General features: G+C 42.6%; 1 protein-coding gene across 9 annotated transcripts in view; it reads right to left on the bottom strand.

Annotated features, from left to right (window-relative positions):
* The window catches only part of Cpsf7 (cleavage and polyadenylation specific factor 7), a 27193-nt gene extending 2819 nt beyond the window's left edge, over nt 1-24374 (bottom strand). The window contains exons 1-11 of one of the 9 annotated variants that reach the window (XM_028884262.1): nt 24283-24365; nt 23565-23673; nt 18286-18504; nt 18089-18154; nt 17363-17466; nt 16776-16948; nt 12817-13231; nt 11742-11860; nt 10128-10296; nt 9215-9382; nt 2217-4273 (exon numbers count right to left, since the gene is read on the bottom strand). In XM_028884262.1, coding sequence (XP_028740095.1) covers nt 9220-9382; nt 10128-10296; nt 11742-11860; nt 12817-13079 — 714 coding nt within the window. In that variant the 5' untranslated portion in view covers nt 13080-13231; nt 16776-16948; nt 17363-17466; ... (2 more) ...; nt 23565-23673; nt 24283-24365 and the 3' untranslated portion in view covers nt 2217-4273; nt 9215-9219. Of the gene's footprint in view, nt 1-2216; nt 4274-9214; nt 9383-10127; nt 10297-11741; nt 11861-12816; nt 13232-16775; nt 16949-17362; nt 17467-17950; nt 18028-18088; nt 18155-18285; nt 18505-23564; nt 23674-23998; nt 24078-24282 lie in introns of those variants that run through there. The other 8 variants (XM_037204659.1, XM_037204668.1, XM_037204672.1 and 5 more) reach the window with 8 other exon arrangements.
* Between the last annotated feature and the right edge of the window lie 22 nt (nt 24375-24396).

The following is a 24396-nucleotide window of genomic DNA, read 5'->3' as shown; positions in this document are numbered from 1 at the left end:
TATATAATTTAACTTTATGTGCACTGGAGTGAAGGAATCAGATCCCCTGGAACTGGGAGTTACAGCTTAGTTTTAAGTTGTTCTGTGGGTGCTGAGAATTGAATCCCAGTCCTCTAAAAGAACAGCTAGTGCTCTTAACTACAGAGCCATCTCTCAAGTGCCTCAGAAGGGCCTTTGAGACTGTACTCATCCATTTTGCAGGTTTAGAGGTGAGAAGTAAAAGCACCCATGGAACTCTAAACCTGTCTTACAAGTCAGTATGTACAAAGTGAACTATAAATAGAGACCCAGCCAGGGCACAGTGGTGTATACCCACAGTGCCACTGAGGATGAGTTTTAATGGCTGAACATGCTGATTAGGACATCATTTCACTTCACACTTATGTGGAAACTTAGTCCACTGGTTCCCATGGGTAGCTCCTTGTTCTTCATGCTGCTGGAGCCACTTGAATAGTCATGCACAAGAGAAATCAAGGCAGTGACTGGATGTGGTGGTATACCTTAGTCTCAACCACTTTGGAAGCAGGGGTAAGAGGTCACAGCTTTGAGACTAGCCTGGGTCCCCATCTCAAGACTGAGCTCTAGCTTTTCAGTAGACCACAGCATTTTACTGTGATCATGAAGCAAACACTATAATCAATACATGTTTTTACAATTTTTTTTTTTAAAGATGGGGGGAGTGTCTCATGTTTACAGGTAGTTTCAAATGATCCTCCTGTTTCAAACTCCCGAGTGCTGGGATTATAGGTATACCACTCAATCTGGCCTGAATTGACTTCATTTTTTTTTGAGACAGAGATTCTCTACTTAGTCCAGCATGACCTTAAACTATCTTCCGGCTTCATTCCTTTCAGTGCTGAAATTATCTGGCCTAGGGAGTTAATGTGGCTAAAAGCTGTGCTTGTTAAGAGTGAGGCAAGCTACTTTACAGACCTGGAGACACCTATGTTCTGAGACAGTACAAAGTCTGAAGGCATAAAAAGCACATGGCTGAATGTTAAATTAACTGACATGCACATGACCATTGACCCCAATGTGAAAATACACATCTCAATAGTGAGGCACTAGAAAATCTAGCCCAATAGCAGTACACAGTATCATCTGGTCTGCAGTTTATCTTTCTGTCATGTAAGCCTATTCTTACTTCACTTAAGAAAAGTGATGTAACTGAGCATGGTGGTATACCTATATAATCCCAGCACTTTGGGAGATGAAGCGTAAGGATCAAGAGTTCATTGTCAGCCTAAGATAAAAGACACTGTCTTAAAAAACAAAAGGGTTGGTGTGATGGTTCAGTGAGTTAAGGTGGCAAGCCTGACCAGAGCTTGTTTCCCCAGGAACCATATGGTAAAAGAGAACAAAGTTTGCAAGTTGTCCTGACTAGACATAGGCCTATGTGTATGAAGACAGGCAGACAGACACACATACACTAATATGTGCATGTAAAAAAACAAAAAACAAAAAAAACCCAAACACAAAACAATCCAAGTGACTTTATGGATGCATTTCTGACTTTTATGGATTCTGAATCTAATTCCTCCATTCAGGCTTAGATACTAAGTTTTAGGGACCAGCTCAACACCCGCATTTCAGTACTTAACCCCTCTTGTCATATTTGTCCAAACAGTAAATTGTTAAGATATGACGACTTTGCCAGTGGGCCTTTATCTGTGCTGCTTTAAAAAGAGAACTCTTCTGGAAATCCCTCAGTACTTCTAAGCTTTCTAGTTTCTACTTCTCATATTTAGATAGTAACTCTGTTCACAAAACACATTCATTATGTGATTCCTAACGCACCTTTAATACAAAGGCAGAACAGCAATTATTCTCGTTTTGATGAGAGACTGAGGACATATTGCTTGCCTATGGTTATGCAGATGGAGGACCTAATTACTAGCACCCAGGTATTCATTTCAAACTGGATACCACCAGAACTCCACAGGATAGGAAACCCAATCTGCCAGTAAGACTGGAGAACGTGATGGTCAGGATGACTTGGAAGCTCTCTTTAACTCAGGGAAAGGACAAACCATGAGAGGCACAAATAAAGGTTCAAATTTTATGTCTAGGAGGCTCACCATGTCAGCTACAACTGTGGACAAACGACTGCCCATCACCAAGTTAGTGAAGAACCTGAAGTTTCCCTACATCACACAGTATCTGCATCAGTCCACACCCATGCCCCAGACACCTCAACAAATCTATTCAATGCAGAATCCGTAAACAGCTCACACCCCATTTATTATTTAAAAATATTTTGTTACAAAAGGAAAAAAATACAATGCAGTATAAAAGATTGACATCGTCATCAAGTTTATTACACAATTTTCAACCTATCAGAAAGACAAACAAATCACTGACAACAAGGGGACGGGGCCTTGACCTTTTGAGGGCTGGGATTCTTTTTTTTTTTTTCTCCTTTTGCTATGAGGAATAAAACTAAAAATTCTGTCATTGAGTAAAAATAAAACAAAAATGGGGAGAAAATAATTCTCCGGGTAAACAGCTTTTCTGATATTCTATATAGTTTTTCCTTAACTGTCACTTTACTTGGTTTTCTCTACATTTTAAAAAGACACCCCAAGTTGCTTTCAAGAATAAGCACATCACTTAACACTTGGCCAATTGGGCAGGGTGTCATGTTCTGAAGTGGAATAGGGATTGGCTTGGAGGACAGGAAGATAAGCTACAACTTGTAGCCTCTGTCCCAAGGGAATGTGCTTCTCCAACCCTGGGGATGCTCCCTCAGTGATTGAAGGGGTCTATTAGAAGTGTGTTGGGAAGAGAGGAAGGATCCAATTCAGTCTCTCTCCTGAGTCTGATGGGTCTCCAATGACCCTATGCCTCACACACCAAGTCTCATCTCACATGCCATGTCTCTTTTCACATTAGATGTCATAGACCCTGCAGATGCATGCAGAAGGAACATCACCTTATGGAACTCCAGGACTGTGGCTGCCTCCTGCAGGAGCAACCTATCACAACCTGGATGCTGAGAAAAGCAATTCCATTTGCCTGTGCAGAAAACAGCCATGAGTGTGCTGGCCCTTAGAACTCTGAGCTGAGTTCACTTAAGTCAGGCTCCATTTCTTCTCTGCTCTTTGTCAAAGGCAGGAAGCACCTCCAGGCCAAGTGAGGGGAAGTATTATAGTCAAAGGATAAAAAAAAAAAAAAAAACCAACAAAACACCACATTTGTGACTTTATCTGCCTACTAGTGCTGAGTTATCCCACAATAAGTCAAAGTATGTACCGTGGGGATGCAAGCCCATGCTTACATCAAACCTGAAAAAGAAGAGCCCATGCAAGTAGGCCACATCTTGCTCAAATTGCTTCCTTCCCCACACTCCTGGTACTTAATTAACTAGGGGTCCTCATTACTGAGGTCCCATGACATCCCTATGTCCCAAAGGCAATACCTTCCTCTAAAACAAGGAAGCAGCCTTCTTGGGGGAAGGATTCCATGTTAAATGGAAAGCCTCAGGGAGAGGGAACACCTAAGAGCTGGTTATTGCAACAGACAACCGAGCCTGAAGCAGCAAATGGTGGTAACTGGCTTGGCTAGGCCTCCAGGAGAAAGGAACCTCCTGGGTTTTGCTTCTGAGGGGCAAGTCCACTGAGGAGTTAGATAGCAAGGAGTCAAAAGGAGTCAGCCCTCTAGAAGGCCAGGGAAATAAACCGTCAATACGTGAGAAGAGAAAACCCAGAACAGCAGCTTGTCACAAGGTAGTTTCTGTTCTCATGGTCCCTCCTCAAAGGGCTAGGAAGGTAAAGGAGTTGAACAAAGAAGTGGTATGTTAGCAGGGTTTGGACCCTCTTGCCCCCACCAAATCTAGTACCGAGGGCACAACCCTGGGCATTTTTGGCACACCCAGTCACTCTCCTAAGATCCCACAAAGAGGATCCATTTTCTCTGGGAAGGAAGTTTTCTCAGTAACCTCACCATTGACTGCTCCTGGGGAATCAGAAACTCAGGTTTCCTTGGACAAAGCACCATTCTCTATGGAGACTAGGGGCTGGACATGTTGCTGTCCTCCTGTCTGCCCCCATTCTCTACCCCATCAAGTCTTTAGGTTCTTCCCCCCTGGCAAACAGGAGGTGTGGGATTGGGAGGGCTGCCGAGCCATCTTCAATCCTGTAGGGCAGAGGGTATTGCCTGGAGGAAGTTAGGGGTTTGGAAGAGGGGAAAGGGGTGGAGCGGCCTCCGTCCTTTAGTCCTGATCAAGGTGAGGAGATGCAAGTCCATTAAAAACAATTTGCTTCCACCCAGACTCCTGCAATGAAAGCACCAGAAGAGAAGAAAACACCAGTTAGAGGCCACTCTCTTATCAGTAAGGGCTTATATGAGACACACTGGCATTTCCTGAAATCACGACCTAACTCAGAATGTAGGAAGAGAATGCAAGCTTAGCAAAGTAGAATAAAGTGGACTGTCTGGCATCGAGTAATGTGAGGAAATGGATGGAGAGAACACAATGAATAGAGATTAAGACTAACCAAAATGGTGACATCTTTAAGGTTAAGAGGAAAACACAGACAATAGAATGAAGTCTCTGAAAGCAGTTTGAGAATATTTTATCAGGGAAAGGCTGGGAATTAACATTTCAAGAAAAGTTGCTGCAAGGAAACACAGCTTCAGAAAGTCCACTATGAGCAAGTCATAGCTTACCTTAAGGGGAAGAAAAAAAAGAGAGAGAGAAGGAAAAGAAAAGGGAGAAATAATAGTAAGAAAAAAAGTGTGTATACAACCCAATCCACCAATTCCCAAAACACCCAGAGGCACCAGCAGGAAGCACTCCTTTAGCAAACTCCTCAATATCTGTTTTCTTTTAAAGCAGCCCTGGTAAGAACAGACTTCAAAACCAAAAAGCATATACATTCATACACCCCAACCAAAAGCTACAAACCAAACCAAAATACAGATTCCAAACATTATGCTTATGTGTGTGCACACAGACACACAGCAACAGAGCCTTTTCAGGCTGTACTGAATAAAATGCAAGTGATTTTAAGACTTTTCCCAGATAACAGTTGTGATGAGGACCCAAAAGTACAGGAACATTAACTAGGAATGACTTGACCAAGCCAGAACTAACACAGAGATGGAAGAAGAAAACAGTAGAAGTCATCACCAAAAATATCTGACAGCCTGTTCAGAACCTTTACACCCAACAGAAGAGTCTGCTAGGCCACTTGCCACATTGCTAATCTTAAGATCCCTAGCCAACCCAAAACGTGCAGATGGTAGTATGGTCACCTGATGATAAAAACAGAAGCAACAGTCAGAAGGAAAGGGGAGAATTAAATTCAATAAATTTAGTAAATTCAGTTTACTAAATTGAACCTAGAACTGCAGCCATACACAAATGCTTACCCTTTATATAAATAACTTTGTAAAGAAGTGCTATGGGATGGTCTATATGTCAAATTGTTCTGATTGGTCAATAAATAAAACACTGATTGGCCAGTGGCCAGGCAGGAAGTAGGTGGGACAAGGAGAGAGGAGAATGCTGGGAAGCGGAAGGCTGAGGCAGAGAGACACTGCCAGCCGCCGACATGACCAGCAACATGTGAAGACGCCGGTAAGCCACCAGCCACGTGGCAGGTATAGATTTATGGAAATGGATTAATTTAAGCTGTAAGAACAGTTAGCAAGAAGCCTGCCACAGCCATACAGTTTGTAAGCAATATAAGTCTCTGTGTTTACTTGGTTGGGTCTGAGCAGCTATGGGACTGGCGGGTGACAAAGATTTGTCCTGACTGTGGGCAAGGCAGGAAAACTCTAGCTACAAAGAAGCCTCACACATCTCGTAAGAGCCAGCCAAAAAGAAATATACACACAAAAGACATCTGCATGCTGCCTCATCCTTCTAACCCTGGGCTGGCACTATCGTAGCCTGTTACTCAGAATCTGTATCATCTTCTTCTTGCTGACATCTCTAAACATATGTGCAAGTATTTGTCCTTTTTTCTATAAAGAAAAACTAAAGCTCTTAGTGCCTTCTTTGTTTCCTAAAATTCAGGATCCTGAATGTTGTTTTCTCCAGACAGGGTCCTGCTGTGTAGAGCTTAGGTTGCTTTGAAATTATGATCCTCAATTATCTGTTTTCTTTTGAAGCAGATTAAGACCAACCGAAATGGTGACATCTTTAAGGTGACACCTTAGTCCTGCAAGTGCTGGCATTACAGGCATGTACCATCAGAATTGGCTGAATCTTTAAGCCAATTTCTGTTCAAACTTGAACAGAAAGCCCAGTTTTCAATGGATCAGGAGGTTATGGATGAAGTGAAAATGATTCTATTTCAAGTAAGAAACACCCTAAAATAATGGACAATAGTTATAGTGATACCCTCAAACTCCAAAGCATACACATGCATGTCCTGAAGAAAAGACATTTTTTGTGAAGTGTCCCTACAGAATGAGATGCAGAGGGTAACTGGTTTGTCAAGGGAACTGGTGCTGGCAGTAGTGCCTGAATGCAGACAGAAGTCAAAGATCCATCACTTTAGTTGGCCCATCAGTCGCAAGCTCCAGAGCTGGGGCCCCCTCCTGGGAACAGAAGAGGATGTTGCTGTTCCATTGATGTCTCTGAACAAAACATACCTTTCCTGATCAAGGAATACATGCTCACAGCATAGAAACACAACTATCTTTTGAAGGAAAGATGCTGTGAATGCTTTTCAAATAGCATGGAGGATTAAGTTCTTTACAGAGAGAACTGAACATCACTTCCCCAACATGAAACCCTTCTAAGCTACAATTTAGTAAATGAAGATAGAATTCAGACTACCATGAAAATTACAGATGATTTTTCTCTCTTTTTAAAGTGTCTGATTCACTTGTGCATATAAGTTAGGGGAACAGGAGAAGAAGTGACGTGGAAAACTTACCCAAGAGAGAGCTTTCCTCACTTCATCACAGGCCTGTACCAGTCAAATAAATGTTTTTCTTTAACTACCAAAAGAGGACTTTCAGGTAGACCAATAAATCTTTCTGGCAATTTCACTGTCAAAAGGTTGTTAAAGGAGCAAAGGCAGCAGGAATGTTCATATACAGTCATATAGTCTGTTAAGTACACTGAATGTGGGTTAAGACTACAACTGCTGCTTTGTACAGACCAATTAACAGCTCCCTTCCTAATCACTTTGTTTTAGTTTTTCAAGACAGTTTCTCTGTGTCGCTCTGGCTGTACTGGAACTCACTCTGTGGACCAGGCTGGGCTCCACAACTCAAGAGATCTGCCTGCTGCTGCCTCCTGAGGGCTGGGATTAAAGGCATATGTTACTCTGGCTCTCCCAGGTCACTCTTATCCCATCCATTTCCAAAGAACACATACTTCATAATGGGAGGTGATGGCTCCCCCCCACTAGGTCCATGCTACGTAGCCCTGGCTGCCCTTGAACTTGTGGTTCTTCTATCTAGGCTTCCTGAGTACCAGCATTATAAGTTTGATCACAACACCCAGCGCTGGTTGTTTTGGATTTCAAGTAAGTCTTCAATTGTGCTAGCTCAGAAGAGGTGATGCTGCTACTTACTGAAGGGAAAGAGTAGAACCAAGACATCCATGCCCACCTTGCCCAGCCCCAACAAGAAAGAGGGCCAGAGCCACTAGTAGGCTCCATCTTCATTAACCTGCATTTCCAAAGGCTACGTATGTTATGTGAGCACCTTTCAAAACTCAATGTGTTGCAAAAATCTAGAAAGACGAACACAGAACTCATTCAGAGCTAAATTGTTGGCTCTTATGCGAGTTATCCTACATTTTAGAATTCCATGAGATAAGTAAAGAACAAAGAAAGCATTTGCCTGTTTGTTTTCTAAAGAGAGAAAGAAGGCACAAGTTGGATTGTTTGGGAGGTGGGGAGGATCTGGGAGGAGATGAGGGAGGGGGAACCATGATCAGAATATACTGTATAAAAAAAATTATTTAAAAAGACAAGATAAAAAGAAACAGGCAGCTTAAAAAAAAGGACAGAGAAAGGTGTAGACTGAAAACATTAGTAATTTTTATCATTCCATTACTTTCTGTGGAAGAGGACAAAAACACTCTCAGCTGTGAAACTGTTTAAGTAAAGTGCCTGGTTGTTTTTAATCCCAGCTTTCAAGAGTCAGAGACAGGAGGATCTTTGTGAGTTCGAGGCTAGCCTGAAAGTCATAATGAGCCCACGAAAGTCAAGACCAAATAAAAGAGACCCTGTCTCAAAAAAACAAAACCTGAAAAAGTTAAGGTAGATAACGCCAACAACAAAGCAGAGGGCAAACACAAGGGAATGCTTTCTTGTCTGTTAGTAGGCTGTACCTAGGCAGTGTTCAAAAGGTTTGAGTTTACCATGAACTATGAAGATAAACAAGTAAGGGTTTCCAGTTTCCGTCATCCAGTCATCCATAGTTAAGATCTACACAGCCTGCTCAACTACATTACTTCTCAACAATCAAGCAGACAATAGAACAGCCAGATCCTCCTAGCCATATTCTAGTCTATTTTATACATCTCCACAGAAACAGAACCAACACCCACTCTTTCCTACACCACAAACAATCCTTAGCAGTTTTCTTTCAGTTGCGATTGCAAAATGGTGGGATAAAACTCAAGAGTTACAGGCTCATCCTCCAAGATGGAGATGTTTCTGTGAATGAAAATCTATAAAAGCAGAGCTGAGAGACAGGGAGCCTAAGTCCTGCTGACAGTCCTTGAGCCAGACAATCTGATCTAATTTCAATTACCCACGCCAATTCCTCCACACCCCTGCTTTTAACAAAGCTTACTAAAAACAAAAATACCCTTCCATGATAATTATTCATAGGGTCTCTAAAGCTATTAAAGATTTTTCAGAAAGGTTTTTCCTACTCTAAAGCTCCAATTTTCAAAATCTTTTTAATGGCTATCAATTCTTCAAGTCATTAATATTGTTTCATGAAAACTAAGGCAACAATCCCTCCTGCCTTGGCCAGTTTTCCCTTTTACTTGAAAATTGGGATTAAAATGTAATAATAATAGTAACAGTGGTTTTCATTTATTGAGAACTTGGGGGAGAAAGGAACATCTCTGTAACAAATCTTTCTTTTTGAGACAGGGTCTCACTTTGTAGTCTAGGTTGCCCTTCAACTCATGGCAATCCTCCTCTCTTGACCTCCCAATGCTGGGATTACGGGCATGAGCCACCACACCCAGTTTACACTCAATCCATTGTTTAGGAACAGGGCTTCTTCCCACCTTTCTCAGTGGTGCCGGTCCCGTTCTCTATCCCGGTGTCTCTCATGCTCCCGGTTCCTCTCTTGGAAATAATCATCATGCCGATCTTCGTTATGAAGCAAGTCTCGGTGCCGCCTGCTGCTCTCCCGGGACCGGCTGGGTGACCTCTCCCTGGACCGATGTCTTTTCCTGTCAGAAAGATCCTTCAGCCTCAACTCAGAGGGCCTACCACATTCTTTCCACATGGGGTTTTGAATCTTCCAGTGTTTGCTTAAAATATTCTTAGTTCTCTATCATGGGGGTACTGTCTTGAGGATCTTAGCTCTTTGAAGCCTATTCTTTATGGGGGAAATGGTTGACAGATTTGTCAAGACCTTACTAATGTATTGGACAGGGTATTTAGAATTTTGCAAGTATTATGATTTCATCTTTATAACAGGTCTGTAGGTAAGTACTAGGACTTTTCCCCTTAAATTCTTGGAATGTTGCTAACTCAACTTCCCACTCAAGATGGTCAAACAGGTAGTTAGCAACAGAACTGATATTCAAACCTAAGATTCAAAATCCCCATGTGTCCACCTAGTCCAGTTCCCCCTTTTCCTTGATCCCATGGTGAAGATTGAATCTAGGGTCTCATGAATGCTAGGCAAGAAGTCTTATCACTGAGCTACCTCCCCAGCATGGAAGTCTGTGTTCTTTATTAGTCTTTTTTTTCCCTAAATGAGGCCAATGATTCTACCAAAGACAAGTTCCAGACATTAACAATACTTAATTAATGAAATCATCTCATTAATTTCTTCTCCTTAAAGACATGAATGTTTGGCCCCTCTTTAATCCAGACCCTTATCAGATACCCTGGGTTTCCTTCCTTTCCCAGCCAACCTCCAGGACAGTATTGCTTGAGGCCCATCAGCCCCCAAAGCAATCAGCTCACCTGGAAGAGCTTCCACTGGCACCCACACTGTATGACTTGGCCTCTATGCCATGAAGACAGTCCTTAAGAGAGGAGATGAGGACACGACAACGCTCATCATTGGCGACTCGGGACTGTTTGATAACTGCAATGGCTGTTAGTAGTGTCTCAATGGCGTCACTGTAATCCCCTGGTAGGATGGAGAGAAAAGGCAAAGATGAGAAAAGACAGTAACCAAACTGGACCAAAAAGAGAATGTAGGAGGACACAAATTCTGAGTGACTGGCTATTTTAAAGGGCCATGGTAAAATGGACAAGGCAGACACAGCAGGTATAAAACTGAATGACAGTTATAGTACAGTTTGAAATCTGACAAAGGCTAGTGGCCCTATAATCAGTGCATCCTGATTATTGTCCAAGGGCTACTTGACAACACTGATTAAAATAAACTGTCCTAGGGCTAGAGAGATGCTTAGCTGTTCAGATCACTTGTTGGTCTTGTAGAGAACCCAGATTTGAGTTCCAGCACCTATATGACAGCTCACAACCACCCATTAACTCCAGTTTTAGGGAATCCAATGGGCACCTGGGTTCCAAGGATGCATGTGATATATGTACATATACACATGCAACACACACAAGTCTAAAAAATAAAAATAAACTGTCGAATAAACATTTGAGCCAACAATTCTAAAAATTTTCTGTCCACAGAACTGTGTATGTTTAACCATGTTTTAATAATATTGTTTGTTGGGCCTGGAGAGACGGTTCAGAGGTTAAGAGCACCGACTGCTCTTCCAGAGGTCCTGAGTTCAATTCCTAGCACCCACATGGTGGCTCACAACCATCTGTAATGAGATCTGGCACCCTCTTCTGTATACATAAAAAATAAATTAAAAAAAAAATATTGTTTGTTTTATCTTTGCTAGGACCTGGCAAGGCTACATAAATTAAGGAACAATGGCTCTACAGATTACTAGTTGTTAAACTCATGAGGTAATTTTGTAGGCAAATAAAGTAATCTATGTAAAGTGTTTAGCCTAGTGCCAGACACACAGTAGAGCTAAACAAATATTAGATGTTAAGATATACTAATAACATAGGTGTCTAAAACATAGGAAGTGAAAAGATAATGCTGAGAGCAGGGCAAGTTAGCTAAAATGGTGTGATATGCCTTAGGATAACAAATTTGCCTTTCTAGAACAGGTTACCCACAGGTCACTAGCTCTGCCCAGATTTCTTAGTGTAACAAATCTGTTGTCATAGCACCATCTAGTTGAGGCACTACTTCTAAAACCCCAGAGCTTTTAATTCTACCTGTATGGAGTTACTACATAGACACAGGTCTAAAGATTACTTCTGAGATAAAGATCTCCCAGAGATAGCAATTACATTCTACAATAAATACAAAAAGGAAATAGTGTCCATTACTCATAGTGTAGGCACTGAGTTGATCTCTACAGAGCAGGTTTAGACATATCAATGGAACTTCCTCAAAGCCAAGAAACCAAGTCATATACTTCTTTTGAAGTGCTTATCTTCTGACATCTAACAGTGCTCCAACTTCAACTTTTCCAAATGGAAATGACAAAGGGGAAAATTTAAGCCAAAGGCAGCAAAGTAAGAGTTAATCACCTGCACTGGCTCCAGACACTGCTTTGGAAATGGCACTGCTGGAAATTGCTCTGTTTCGCTTCATTATCTCTTCAAATTCAGCTTCACTCACTGTAGAGGGAGGGGGGCCCGAATCTCGGCTGCAGAGAGATAATACCATATCAGACTGCCACATCCTTTACTTTCACCATATTCTATAATACTGTTATTTAATTCTTCTCTAGGATATGTCTCAAATGTTTTATGTGTTCCTTTTTTTTTTCAAGGACAGGATTTATGTCACATATGTTCATAATTTTGGTTTGACACAAAAGTATTAGTCACTGCAGTCATTTATGGCACCAAGTTTAATCAAGCTGCTTAAAGGGAGTTATGAAAGATATGATTTGGGTCAGGTAGTTAAGATGAAAACAGAAAACACTAAATAAAAAACATTGATGGAGTTGGGGGAACTAAATTAGCCAGTAAAGTTCCTGCCGGGTAAGCATGAGAACCTGAGTTCAAATGCCCAGAACCCACATAAAAATACCAGGAATGGTGCAGCATGCTTATAATCCCAGTACTGGGAAAGTGGAGATAGGTGGATCCCTGGGGCTCACTGGCTAGTCAATTTAATCTACTTGGAGAGCTCTAAGCCAATGAAACACTGTTTCAAGCAAGGTGGACAACAAGATTGAGGATGACACCAAAGGTTGTCCTTTGGCTTCCATATTCAAGTACACAAAAGCACATATGCAGCTGCACACACACACGTGCACTTGCACATATATAGGCATGCAAAACAAACCTATGACAGATACTAATCTATGTTCCAGGACTCAACATCACAACAAGATTATAGAGGAAAAGTATCAGCATTCAGTACTAATTCATGTAAAACCAATGTCTAAAACACTGTCTTACTTAACTCACTCTGTAGACCAGGCTAGCTTGCCTTTGCCTCTGGAGTGTGTGTGCCACCACTGCCCAGCAAAATACTGTCTAGAGGTCAATCTGGTCTACACAGTGAGACCTTGTCTCAAATACAAATAAAAAAATAAAAACACTGTCTACTCTACTATCCTGGCTCAAATCTGCAGGGACATATAGTTTTTACCTGCCATGGTGGTTATAAGGTGTAGAGGCCTTCATGTAAGTATCTGGTGGAGGCCCCACTGTAGCATTTGGTGGGGGGAAGAAGGCTGGATTGAGGTGAAGGGCTGGTGGAATGGCCCCAGGGGGAGGTACAGCCAGATGAGGAGGTAATCGAGGAGGGGGGGGCATGAGATGCTGGTAGTGGATACCAGGAGGAGGAGGAGGGACACCAAAGCTTGAGGAGAGAGGTGGTGGGGGTGGAATTGGAGGTGGGGGCAGACCCATCAGGGGAAGGGCTGAAGGAGGACGGTTAAAGTAGGGCAACACGCTGGGGGGCTTATCCACACGAGCAGATGAAGGTACAAGGTTCTCGGAGGGAGTTGCCCGTCCATCAGCAGAATCACTAGAATCTCGGGAGTGGGCTCGTGGAGGTATTCCTGCAAAGCAAAACAGAGCTCATGTTACTGCCCAGGCAGGCTTTGGACATAACAATAGGACCAGCTCATCCCTCAACAAGTCATCGGGCACCATGCTGAAGAAAACAAGTGAAGCAACTGAGAGAAGAAACAAATCATGTGATGCCTTTCTGCTGGCCTCAGTGGAAAGATTGAAGTATCTTGGTTAAGACAACCCCAAAAAGCAACATGATTCAAAAGTCCTGTATGTCAAAGAATGCTCTTATCTAGGGTCCTTAAAGTGCTTAGAATACATTTAACCCTTAAACTTATTTCTTGTTTTCAAATACACACATTCCAAACAACCTATGAGAAAATGATGTTGAAGTACTCTCACTGATATTCTGCTGGAAATCCTATATCCCCCAGATTTCAGAGACTCTTAAGGCTACTACAAGCCGACCTTCTTTATTATGCTGTACTCTAGAAATGGTCTCTTTGTCATAGAACTCTGGTCAGAGAATTGAAAAAGTATGGGAAAAGTAGGAGACAGAGCCATTTTCCATCTACATAATTTCAATGAGAGACCTAGCTCAGCCTTCTTAAATTAGACCCTAAGAAATATATGATAGTATAGCCTTGAGAGTCTTGCAGGTAGGAAGATGCTTAGCAAATATGGAGGAGGAGGAGGAGGAGGAGGAGGAGGAGGAGGAGGGGAGGAGGAGGAGGAGGAGGAGGAGGAGGAGGAGGAGGGGGGAGGAGGAGGAGAAGGAGAGAGGAGGGGGGGGGGGGGGGGGGGGGGGGGGGGGGGGGGGGGGGGGGGGGGGGGGGGGGGGGGGGGGGGGGGGGGGGGGGGGGGGGGGGGGGGGGGGGGGGGGGGGGGGGGGGGGGGGGGGGGGGGGGGGGGGGGGGGGGGGGGGGGGGGGGGGGGGGGGGGGGGGGGGGGGAGGAGGAGGAGGAAGGAAGAAGGAGGAAGGAAGAAGGAGGAAGGAAGAAGGAGGAAGGAAGAAGGAGAAGGAAGAAGGAGGAAGAAGAAGGAGGAAGGAAGAAGGAGAAGAAGAAGGAAAAAAAAAAAAAAAAAAAAAAAAAAAAAAAAAAAAAAAAAAAAAAAAAAAAAAAAAAAAAAAAAAAAAAAAAAAAAAAAAAAAAAAAAAAAAAAAAAAAAAAAAAAAAAAAAAAAAAAAAAAAAAAAGAAGAAAAGAAGAAAGAAGAAAAAAGAAGAAGAAGAAGAAGAAGAAGAAAAGGAAGAAGGAAAAAGAAGAAGGAAGAAGGAAGAAGGAAGAGAGAAGAAGAAGGAAGAAGGAAGAAGGAAGAAGGAAGAAGGAAGAAGGAAGAAGGAAGAAGGAAGAAGGAAGAAGGAAGAAGGAAGAAGGAAGAAGGAAGAAGGAAGAAGAAGAAGAAGAAGAAGAAGAAGAAGAAGAAGAAGGAAAGAAGAAGAAGAAGGAAGAAGGAAAAAAAAAAAAGAAAAAAAAAAAAAAAAGGAAGAAGAAGAAGAAGAAGAAGAAGAAGAAGAAGAAGAAGAAGAAGAAAAAAAGAAAAGAAAAAAAAAAAAAGAAGAAGAAGAAGAAGAAGAAGAAGAAGAAGAAGAAGAAGAAGAAGGCGGCGGCTTTTTAAACTAGAACTTACAGTCAGGGCCAATGCCCAAGGAAAGTCTATGGTGGGATCAACTACACTGACAACCATCTTGACTTCTTCACTCTGGGATACTGCCAGCCTGACACAGGCCCTGTTCTTCATGTTTCAAACACATGACAATCTGTTCCTTTCTCAAGCTGTTATAAACAGAAGAAGTTTTAAAGTAAGTGCAATCCTCTGTAACAGTTAACCATGTTCTTAGGCACTGTTTCAATATTGACTTGTATATTTGGTTACAAGTCCCCAGAGAAGCAGTCATTTTCGAGCAGAGGAAGTCCATCAGCTTTATGCTTTTCAGCAAAGTAACATGTACAAGGAAAAAGCTGAGAAGAGGTAGAAATACTATTCTCAATACAGCTATAAAGAGCTGCATCTTGGGGAAACCATGGGAGGAGGGTCAAATTATACAAAGATTCTGAAACAGAAGGGACTTGAAAATGTGAGTTGTCAAGGAAGCTAAGTGTGTGCCTTTAAGTCAGGGCAACTGGAGCTCACACCTCATCCACCTAGCTGTCAATACAAAGGACAAAGACAACTGTTTCTACTAAAGAGGCTCTATTTCCACATGAAGGACATACCCCATTAATACAAGGAACTACTGTTTTAGAGCTCGGTATAAGTAGTGACAGCAGGTATGCGGTGAAATGTTGCTGCCACCACCTATCCCTGAGTAGTGAAAGAAAAGGAGGCTGACTATTTCAGGCAGGGCCTTACAGGGTAGCTGTACCTTGTGAGGTCAGGGTAAGCCAAGATTGTTCCTCAGGTTTAGAAATCTAATTTCAATAATTTACCAGGGAGTAATCAGACCCCAGGAGAGTGAATTGTGCCAAACTCATAAGAAATTGATACACAAACCAAAGTAGTAATTTATTAGTTGATAATGACAAATATTTACTGCCAAGCAAACTGGAATACTTGTAGGCTAGCCAATGCATTCTCTTCCCAGGAGGAAAGCCTCATTAAGAAATTAAGGTAGTATCAGAAGGTGGTTTTGTGAACAGAGTCAGATTAAAGGGAGTAAGATGAACTTAAAGGATCAAACATAGAATGCTGCACTTTTTAAAAATTGTTAAAATTTTATTATGTGTTTGGGTAAATTGCCTGCATGTATGTCTGTGTACCACACATATGCAGGGCCCACTAAGGTCAGAAGAAGGCACTGGATTTCTTGGAACTGGAGTTAGAGACAGTTGTGGGTTTCAATGTGAGTACTGGGAACTGAAGCTGGGTCCTCTGGAAGAGCAGCCAGTCTCTTAACTGCTGTGAGCCATCTCTCCAGCCCCATATAATCCCCACCCCCTAGACAGGGTTTCTCTGTGTAGCCCTGGCTGTCCTGGAATTCGGTCTGTAGAGCAGGCTGGCCTCTCAAGTGCTGAGATTAAAGGCGTGCACCACCAATGCCAGGCTCCATTTTCTAAAAAACCAATGTGATATACTTGCCAAACAAACTAAGTATTCAATAACTGTTTCCTTTCTCTAGGATAACAATAGAGAAATAATGCTGTATTTTTGTTATCTAACACTTCTTTTGGTTGATTCTTACAGAGCACTCCATATATACACTCATGATGAGATCACTTATCTTAATTATACTCTAGGGTGTCTGCTTTTTAAAAACTCAAGAGAACCACGTCTTACTTAAAAAGCAAGCAAATTCATGGTGTGTCCATTTATGGAAGAAATAGAATTGACAGTTGACAAGAACTTTAATCATTTTTCAGTTCCGATGAGAAAGAGGTCCTAAGTAGTGAACTGACTCGTTCAAAAGGTTAAAAAGGTCAAAGGCAGAACCCACTGACAAGCTGAACCTGATTCCCAGGATTGTGCTCTTACACAATCTCTTAGGCCGATTGTACCAACAAGCCATACCCAATACTCCACATCAGTCTGAGCCCACACCACACCAACAAGCCCACAACCTCCCCCCATCATACAGATGGTCTCCACGTACCCCCTCTTGGGACTCGGACGCACTCACGTTTCCGAGCCTGCGCCTCAAACTGTGACAAGTTCTGCCGGGTGGCCGGCCTCACATCCACTTTTTCTCCATTAAGAACTTTTCCTGGCAAGAGTTCCAGCAATTTGTGGACAGAATTTTCAGAGGCTACCACCACCTCAGCATATCTGGAGGAACCAAGTAAAAATGAGAAAAATATTTAGACACTGGAAAAGGAACAAAAATTCTATTTGACAAAGGAAAAGGCATCTTGCTAAATTAAATATTTATACATACATACACACACACACACACACACACACACACACACACACACACACACAGCAATAAGAAGGTGCCACTCTATATACTTCCTGTTTTTCCTTACTTTTTGGAATTTAAAATTAACATTCTTCCCTTCAATAGATGGATGTTCAACTTCAATCTAGCTAGGTCCTCAATCTACTATGGCAGTTTGTCAAAACCAAAGTAGTAAGCTAGGCTGGAGTGGAAGGGGGTTGGAATCCAAGTTCAAATATATAATAGATCCATTACCCTAATAGTCACAAACTAAAAGGGGGCTCCCCAAATCCAGACCTCACCCTTTAGACTGGCCATTTGCACGGTTCTCTGCAAATTTTAACTCCACCACATCATAGACTCCTATAGAGCGAATAACCTGGATCAGCTGCTGGTCTGTAGTCCACTGGGGCCGGCAAGATGGAAGAGGGAGAAATGTCAAGAGCTACATGCCTGATACCCACCCACCCAAATGTCCCAAGTCCTGTTCCCAAATCTAGGACTCCTGCTACAACCATAACCGCCCACAGGAAACCCCCAAAGCCCAGCATTATTTCAGTCAGTGCAGGCTTTTCCCATTGTCCTGAACTCTTAACCCATCTAAGCCCACAGCTTCTATGTTTGGAGATTTAAGATTGAAATTTACTTTAATTTTGACTGACATGTGGGCTGGTTGATCATCAGATCAAACAGATTGCTAGCAACTTTAATTATAGATGTGACAGGCTAGAGTTGACCATGCCAGGAACTTTCCCATCAGTATATACATCTCCTGATTTGGCATCCCCCACCACCAACCCAAAACATGTCACACAGTTAACTTTTACAGAATAGTCAACACATATCCCAATACACTAGAGCTATCAAGGTCTTTGATCCCCATCACCCACCATTATCACAGGACCATCTAATGACCACCAAGAGTTCAAGGTGTTCACTCTGAAATCTCGTCCCATAGATGACCCTGCTAGACATAAAGCCCCAGGGTCAGGGGCAGTAATAAGATGGCAGAAAAGGCAACTACCCACTTAATCAATGCTTTCTTCGGCACCAGTACGTCCTCAGGATAGTTCTCTTTCAGAGATCAATCCAACCTGATCCCAGGAAAAAGAAATCCAACCCCATCAGAGCACAAAACAGTGCAACAGTGGTTTCTGAAAATGCCATCACCTCCCAGTGCTCTCCCTCCAGCCTACCCATAAGACTTTTGGTTATCCTTGCTTACCCAGGAGAAGCTGCCTACATAGACAGCTGCTCGTCTACTCCGCAGGCCACTATACGTATACAGGATTGCAGGGGTCTTGTTGTTTGGTTTGGGAGATGGCTCCTGGCGGACAGGAGGGGGTGGTTCAGTGCTACTGCTTCTATCATCTGAAGGCTGTGAGGTAGCCGTCAACACATCATCATACAGGTCAATCTGATCTGTATTGTTGAACTCCGAGTCCTAAAAGATGAGAAATTGACAATGAAACTTTTCAGTTTGTTTTTCTGCTTCATTCTAGTTGACTTAGAACCTATAGTTAAATGCTTTATAAAGCAATGCACAAAGCCTCCCTGTCCCACTCTAGGAAACAGGGTAAGAAAGAATTCCTGATTTGAAATTAGTACTGCTTATGAGATTTCCAAGACTATTCATGGTGTGTAAGTTTCTGTTAGCCTCCTGTGAGGATCAAAAGGCAAATGGTGAATAAGCAAACAAACCACTAGTAAATAATTAGATATATGTATTGCTGTCATCAATGATGTCAGATTCAAAGACCACATCTAAAATATATTAATAAAATGAATTTTCAATATCAGGTTATATACTAGTATTGTTTTTAATAAGAGTACATTTATTTAGAAATATAAAGTAGGGGAAAAGAATGTGAAAGTGAGTAAACAAAATGCGAACAAAACATTGAATTACCCTTTGGTTTGTACAACTGATCCAGGGAAACTTTTAAGCTCTTAGAATACAATCTCAGCTTTCTAATAACCATCTAAGAAACAAGAGTAGAGGACTGGGGATATAGCTCAGTTGTAGTAGAGTGCTTGCCTTGCACATAGAAGGCCCTGGGCTCAAGTCCTAGTACTTATGTGCCATGTATCGGGTAGTTTGAGGTACAAAAAGGACTTAAAACTGGGCATAATGGCACATTTGCCTGTAATCCCAGCATTTGGGAAGTAGTGGCAGATCATCAGCAGTTCAAAACTGGCTTCACACAGAGTTTGAGAGCAGCATGGGCTGCATCAGACCATCTTGAAAAAACCAACACCAATGAGATGATTCTGTGGCTCATGAGTTCAATTACCAGGACCACACGGTAGAAGAAAAGTCTTGTCCTCTGATCTCAACACACTTGCCATATACAAACAAATGTAAAAATAAGTAAATCACCAAAATCCCAAACAAACAAATCCCCTCCTCCCCCCAAAAAAACTTGATGACTCCATCCTGTTCAATGTTCTAATCCTCAGAAACCACTATACTTAGCTTTCTATATCTGTCAGTTTCCCATCCAGCTAAATATCAGCTGAAAACATCCTTTATTTTAAAAGGCTTTTGCCTTTTAAGATGGGGGCAGAGGAGATAGCTCAGTGGTTAAGAACAATGGCCACTCTTCCAGAGGACCTGGGTTTGATTCTCAGCACCCACTGGCAGCTCACAACTCCAGTCCCAGGGGATCAGATGCCCTCCCCGGCCTCTGAAGGCAATGCACATACATGGTGTATAGACATGCATGCAGGCAAAACACTCATATGCATAAAAAATAAATGAAAAAAAAAAAAAAACTACAAAAGGCAAGACCTGTATTCAACCCTTAGCAAAGTTGAAATAATCATTATCATCTAGAGACATTTTTACAGCATGGGGAAGGAATGCATAAAGATTATGTATGCAAAAATACCTTCTCCAAGTGGTTCTGAGCATGCTAGGTAAAGTCTCTACCACTGAGCTATATCTTTGATTTTTTTTTTTTTTTAATTTTGAAACAGGGTCTGGATAAGTTATTAAGACTGGTCTTGAACTTGCGATCCCTTTTTGCCTCAGCCTCCTCAGTACAGGCTCATAACTTCATAACTTTTTTTTTTTTTTTTTTTTTTTTTTAAGATTTAAGTACCTGAATACTTTGTTAAAGAGGAAGATTCTGAGACCAATCCCCCAAGGATATTAAGGACAACTAGACTTTATACCTCCCATGAAGGCTTTTTAAAGGGGAAAAAAAGATTTTCAAATGAAACTTAAAGACAATAATAACAATATTTTATATATTCAATGCCAGAAAACTAGGATTCCTTTTATGCAGTATCTGTGATTTTGAGATGTATCTAAAAGTTGTAAGACAGATATCATCACCAAAAACTGGATTAAAACTAGATTAAAAAAAAAAAAAAAGTGAGCCAATAGGAAGATTTCAACTTGGAGAGCAAACACATCAGTGGAAACCTTTTCATACTGTTAGCTTAAAGGCAATCAATGGACTCTTTTAAAATCCCTAAAAGAACAAAAAGAGGCTCAATCCTGGAGGATCTTGTTTCTGTAGATTACCACTTCAGAAAGAAAATCCAATAAATTTGATGTTCTAAGTTTCAATGGTCTATCTGAGCCATGGAACCCCAGTTTAAAAAAAAAAAAAAGCTAGCAATAGCTGAACACAGTGGCACATGACTTCATCTTTCAGGAGGCAGAGGCAGATAGATCTCTGACTTGGAGGCCAGCCTGGTCTACAGTGAGTTCCAGGACAGCCTGGGTTACAGAAAACCCTGTCTTGAAAAACCAAAATAAAAAAACCCACTGATCCTACAAAAGAAGTAAAAAAACACATACCCACATTTTATAGGTGGCAATGCTAAAATTTTTATTGTAAGAAGTTTAAACTGGAAACATGCATTCAACACTGAATAAGTATCTCAGCGAGATTTTGTGTTCCACACACACACACACCACACACAGGGCTAGTTATATCATGAAACTTCCTATTAGGAATTTGATTTTGCCCTCTAATATGCTCAATGTTCCTACATTCTAGCCCATTCTTGGTATCAACCCAATGAATTAACTAACTTGGGTATATTTTTCTTAGTGCAACCATCTTGACTATTAGTTACTTTTTCTTCCATTTTTAGAAGGGCACATCAATTTGGGGTCTCACACTCAATCTTCACAGCTCTCCTCTCACACCTCTTCCCCATCACTGTTGCCCATTTCTCTGCATTGTTACCATCCACTTTGTTATTTTACAACTTTTGTTGTTGTTGGGGCAAGGGAGGGATTCTAACAGTTTCACATTGTAGCCAAGCTGGCCTCCAGTTTGTAGCCAATACTGCCTCAGTCTTTAGAGCGCTGGGATTATAAATGTGTATCACCACACCCAACTAATATCACTACTACTTTTAGCCACTAGGAATGGCACCAATTTTTGAGCACTGGGATTTACTTACACTCCCAACAACTCACTAGCTCTGGCAGTGCTCAGTATACAGAAGTAGTTCAAATCCTTCTTGATAGAGAACCAAGCATACTATCAAGCCCATCTCAGCATGAGAAGGAACAAACAGAAAACTTAGCAGAGTGGCAGTTATCAGTCACCGTTTTAGTTTCCCCTGTCCAGCAGAGCAGTGGGAGTCCCAGGGCTCCCAATGCAACATCAATAAAGTATCTCTGCAAAAGGTTTTTGCAGTATAGGCTGCCAGAGATCAGAAGCAAATACAGGGTTCCATGTGGTAATTGGGCTAATTTTCCTTTGGGAGCAAAGTGCTCTTGAGGAAGTTGTATGCAGGGATAGCTTGGGGCAAGTCAGTAACTGTCTCAAGATATTCAACAACCCAATTTATACTGATTGCTTTCCATCTAAGTCAACTTTTAACAACTTCCAGATTACACTAAAACCAGCTTTGCCAAAAATTAACTTAAGGGGATGGGGTTCCCCTTCTCTACTTTCAAAATCTATACCTGTTTCAATTTTCCCTGTATCAAACATTGCCTGTTTGGTATATATGTCTACAAATTTATACACTAAGTAGTCCATACACTAATTTTGGTTTTAGACCAAAAAGTCCTTAAAAAGAAAAAAAGGAAGAAAAAAAAAAAGCTAACTAAGGAACAAATTACCAATGTTAATAATGTCTACCTTGACAAAGCAGTTGACCATTGGACAAGAAGTCTTGTCTACGACCCCCCCTCAAATCACATTGCTTAAGCAATTATTAATTTTTTTAAGATCAAATATGACCCATGGTCAAGGATTCTGCCATCTGTTCTTTAAAATAAGTGAGTTGCAGTACAGAACTAAGAAAGTCTTGTTAATTAACAAAGCTATAAATTTCAAATGGTGAAAGTCTGATTCAAAAAAACACGTAAAACTCAGGAAACCAAGACTGGAGAGGACTCCACAGTTAAGAACACTTTGTTTGTCCAGAGAAGCTGAGTTTGGTTACTAGTACTACAGGTCACAGCCACCTGTAGCACCAGCTCCAGGGGGACCTCATACTGCTGGGCTCCTTGGGCACCTGCACTCACATGCATGTAACCACACACATATACAAAATTGAAAATAAAATAACGGGGCATATGAGCCTCTTTTGTTGCTTCCTATCCAAGTCAGGGTCCAACCCAGGCACTCTATTTCTCTGGCCCATTCTCCCCAGGTCTTTACACCATTGGAACACACCAATGACAAGAACCAGCTTGCTCAAGGACAATAGTGTTGAAGAACCCAGGTTAGACAAAGTTTTAAATAGAAAGTTTCCATTGAGCTTTGACTTCAAGATCACAGAACTCAATTGCACAGATTACTATTTCAAGGGACATTTGTATAAATTCTCTGTTATTGTAATAAAAATGCAACGACAGAAACAAATTCAACCTAGCCTTTGACTTGCCTTTAAACTAGTTTATTCAATGGTCTTTACGTCCCTTCCACCTTCCAGAAATCTTAAGTTTTATAAGTAAAATGTATACCAAAATGCCCACAGACTTCTCAAAACCACAGTTTAAAAAGACTATTTTAGACTATTTAAAAAGACTAAAGACACCTGGAGTGGAGCTGGAACCCCATCTTTAAAGTACCTAGTATACTGTGTCTTTCAAAGTTATCTCTTGTACTGTGTGCACCATTGGGAGGGGACTAGCAGGAGGGACTAACATTCTGGAGCCTGGAGCCGCAAGCAGAGAGACCAGCAAAGTAACAAGTATCAAAATTATCCTCACAATACTGCAACAAATGTAATTTTGATTTTTAATTACGGTTAGTCATCCAACTTTGGAATGACTTGGGGAAACAAATTCCACAGGCTGATTCACTATTCTATTACACTTGGCTTTTTATTTGCTCTTAAAGTAAACCCTTTAAAATTGAAGCCTGGAGGTTCAAATTAACACAGAGGAATGGTCAGTCGTCTTCAAAGCCTCCGCTAGGGGGAAACGCTTCGATATTAAGGGGAATTATTTTGAGCTGAGAGAGAAGCCACTGTCAGTAGACTGATGAAGGAAAACCCAAAGCTGCTTATGATCCCTCTCACCTGGTTGAACTCTTCATCAGCGTAAATATCAATCAAGTCCACTCCTTCTGACATGGCTCCGGAAACACGCTCTCGAGCCCCGAGAACGGACAAAGTAAGAAAGATGCCACTACGGTATTCAGAAAAGGGTAAACAATTTTAAGGGACGAGGGTCCCAGGCTGGGAGGAGGGCAATGGTCTCCCGGCAGCCAGAGCCTGGCCCCACCCGCTCCGCCCCGCCCCCAGCCTCGCGCCGCCCCCAGCTCTCCCAGGCCGCCCGGGCTCGCGGGGCTCGCTGCCCATCACCCGCGGGCCCGACCCGAGTTGCGCCCGAGTCGGCGCCCGGAGCTGCCTGTGGCGCCACCGCCAAGCCCAGGCCTCGACGCTCGAGAGGGCCCAAGGGCTGCGCCGTGAAGAACCATCGCAGCGAAAGCCGCCAGCTCAGCCCGCCGCACCTGCTCGACCCGGGGGGCGGCCCAAGCTGGAGTCCCCCGCGGGCCCGGAAGCTACCGCCGCCTCCACTCCCACCGGGCCCGGTCCTCGCCCTCGGCTAGGCCTACCCTTGCTCCCTCCCACAGCTCCACTCCAGGACCTCAGCCCCTCCCTCGGAGGCCCGCGCTTCCCTCCACCCGCCGTCTTCCGCCACCGCCGCCACCTCAACCGACCCCCCTCCCCGCCGCGGCGACAGCCCCGGCCCTCCTTCCGGCCCCGCCGGCCCCCGGCCGCGCGCCCCCGTTACCGGGAATATGGCGGCGGCCGCGGAGAGTCCCGACTAGGCCCGAAGCGCGCGAACCGCTCTCCGCCCCAGGTCCCGCCCCCCCCGCCGGCGGCGTCAGACGCACCGCTACTTCCG

Source organism: Peromyscus leucopus, chromosome 1 (assembly GCF_004664715.2).
Source record: "Peromyscus leucopus breed LL Stock chromosome 1, UCI_PerLeu_2.1, whole genome shotgun sequence".
In the NCBI taxonomy this organism is placed as follows: Eukaryota; Metazoa; Chordata; class Mammalia; order Rodentia; family Cricetidae; genus Peromyscus; species Peromyscus leucopus.
This window is presented reverse-complemented; position numbering and strand designations above follow the sequence as displayed.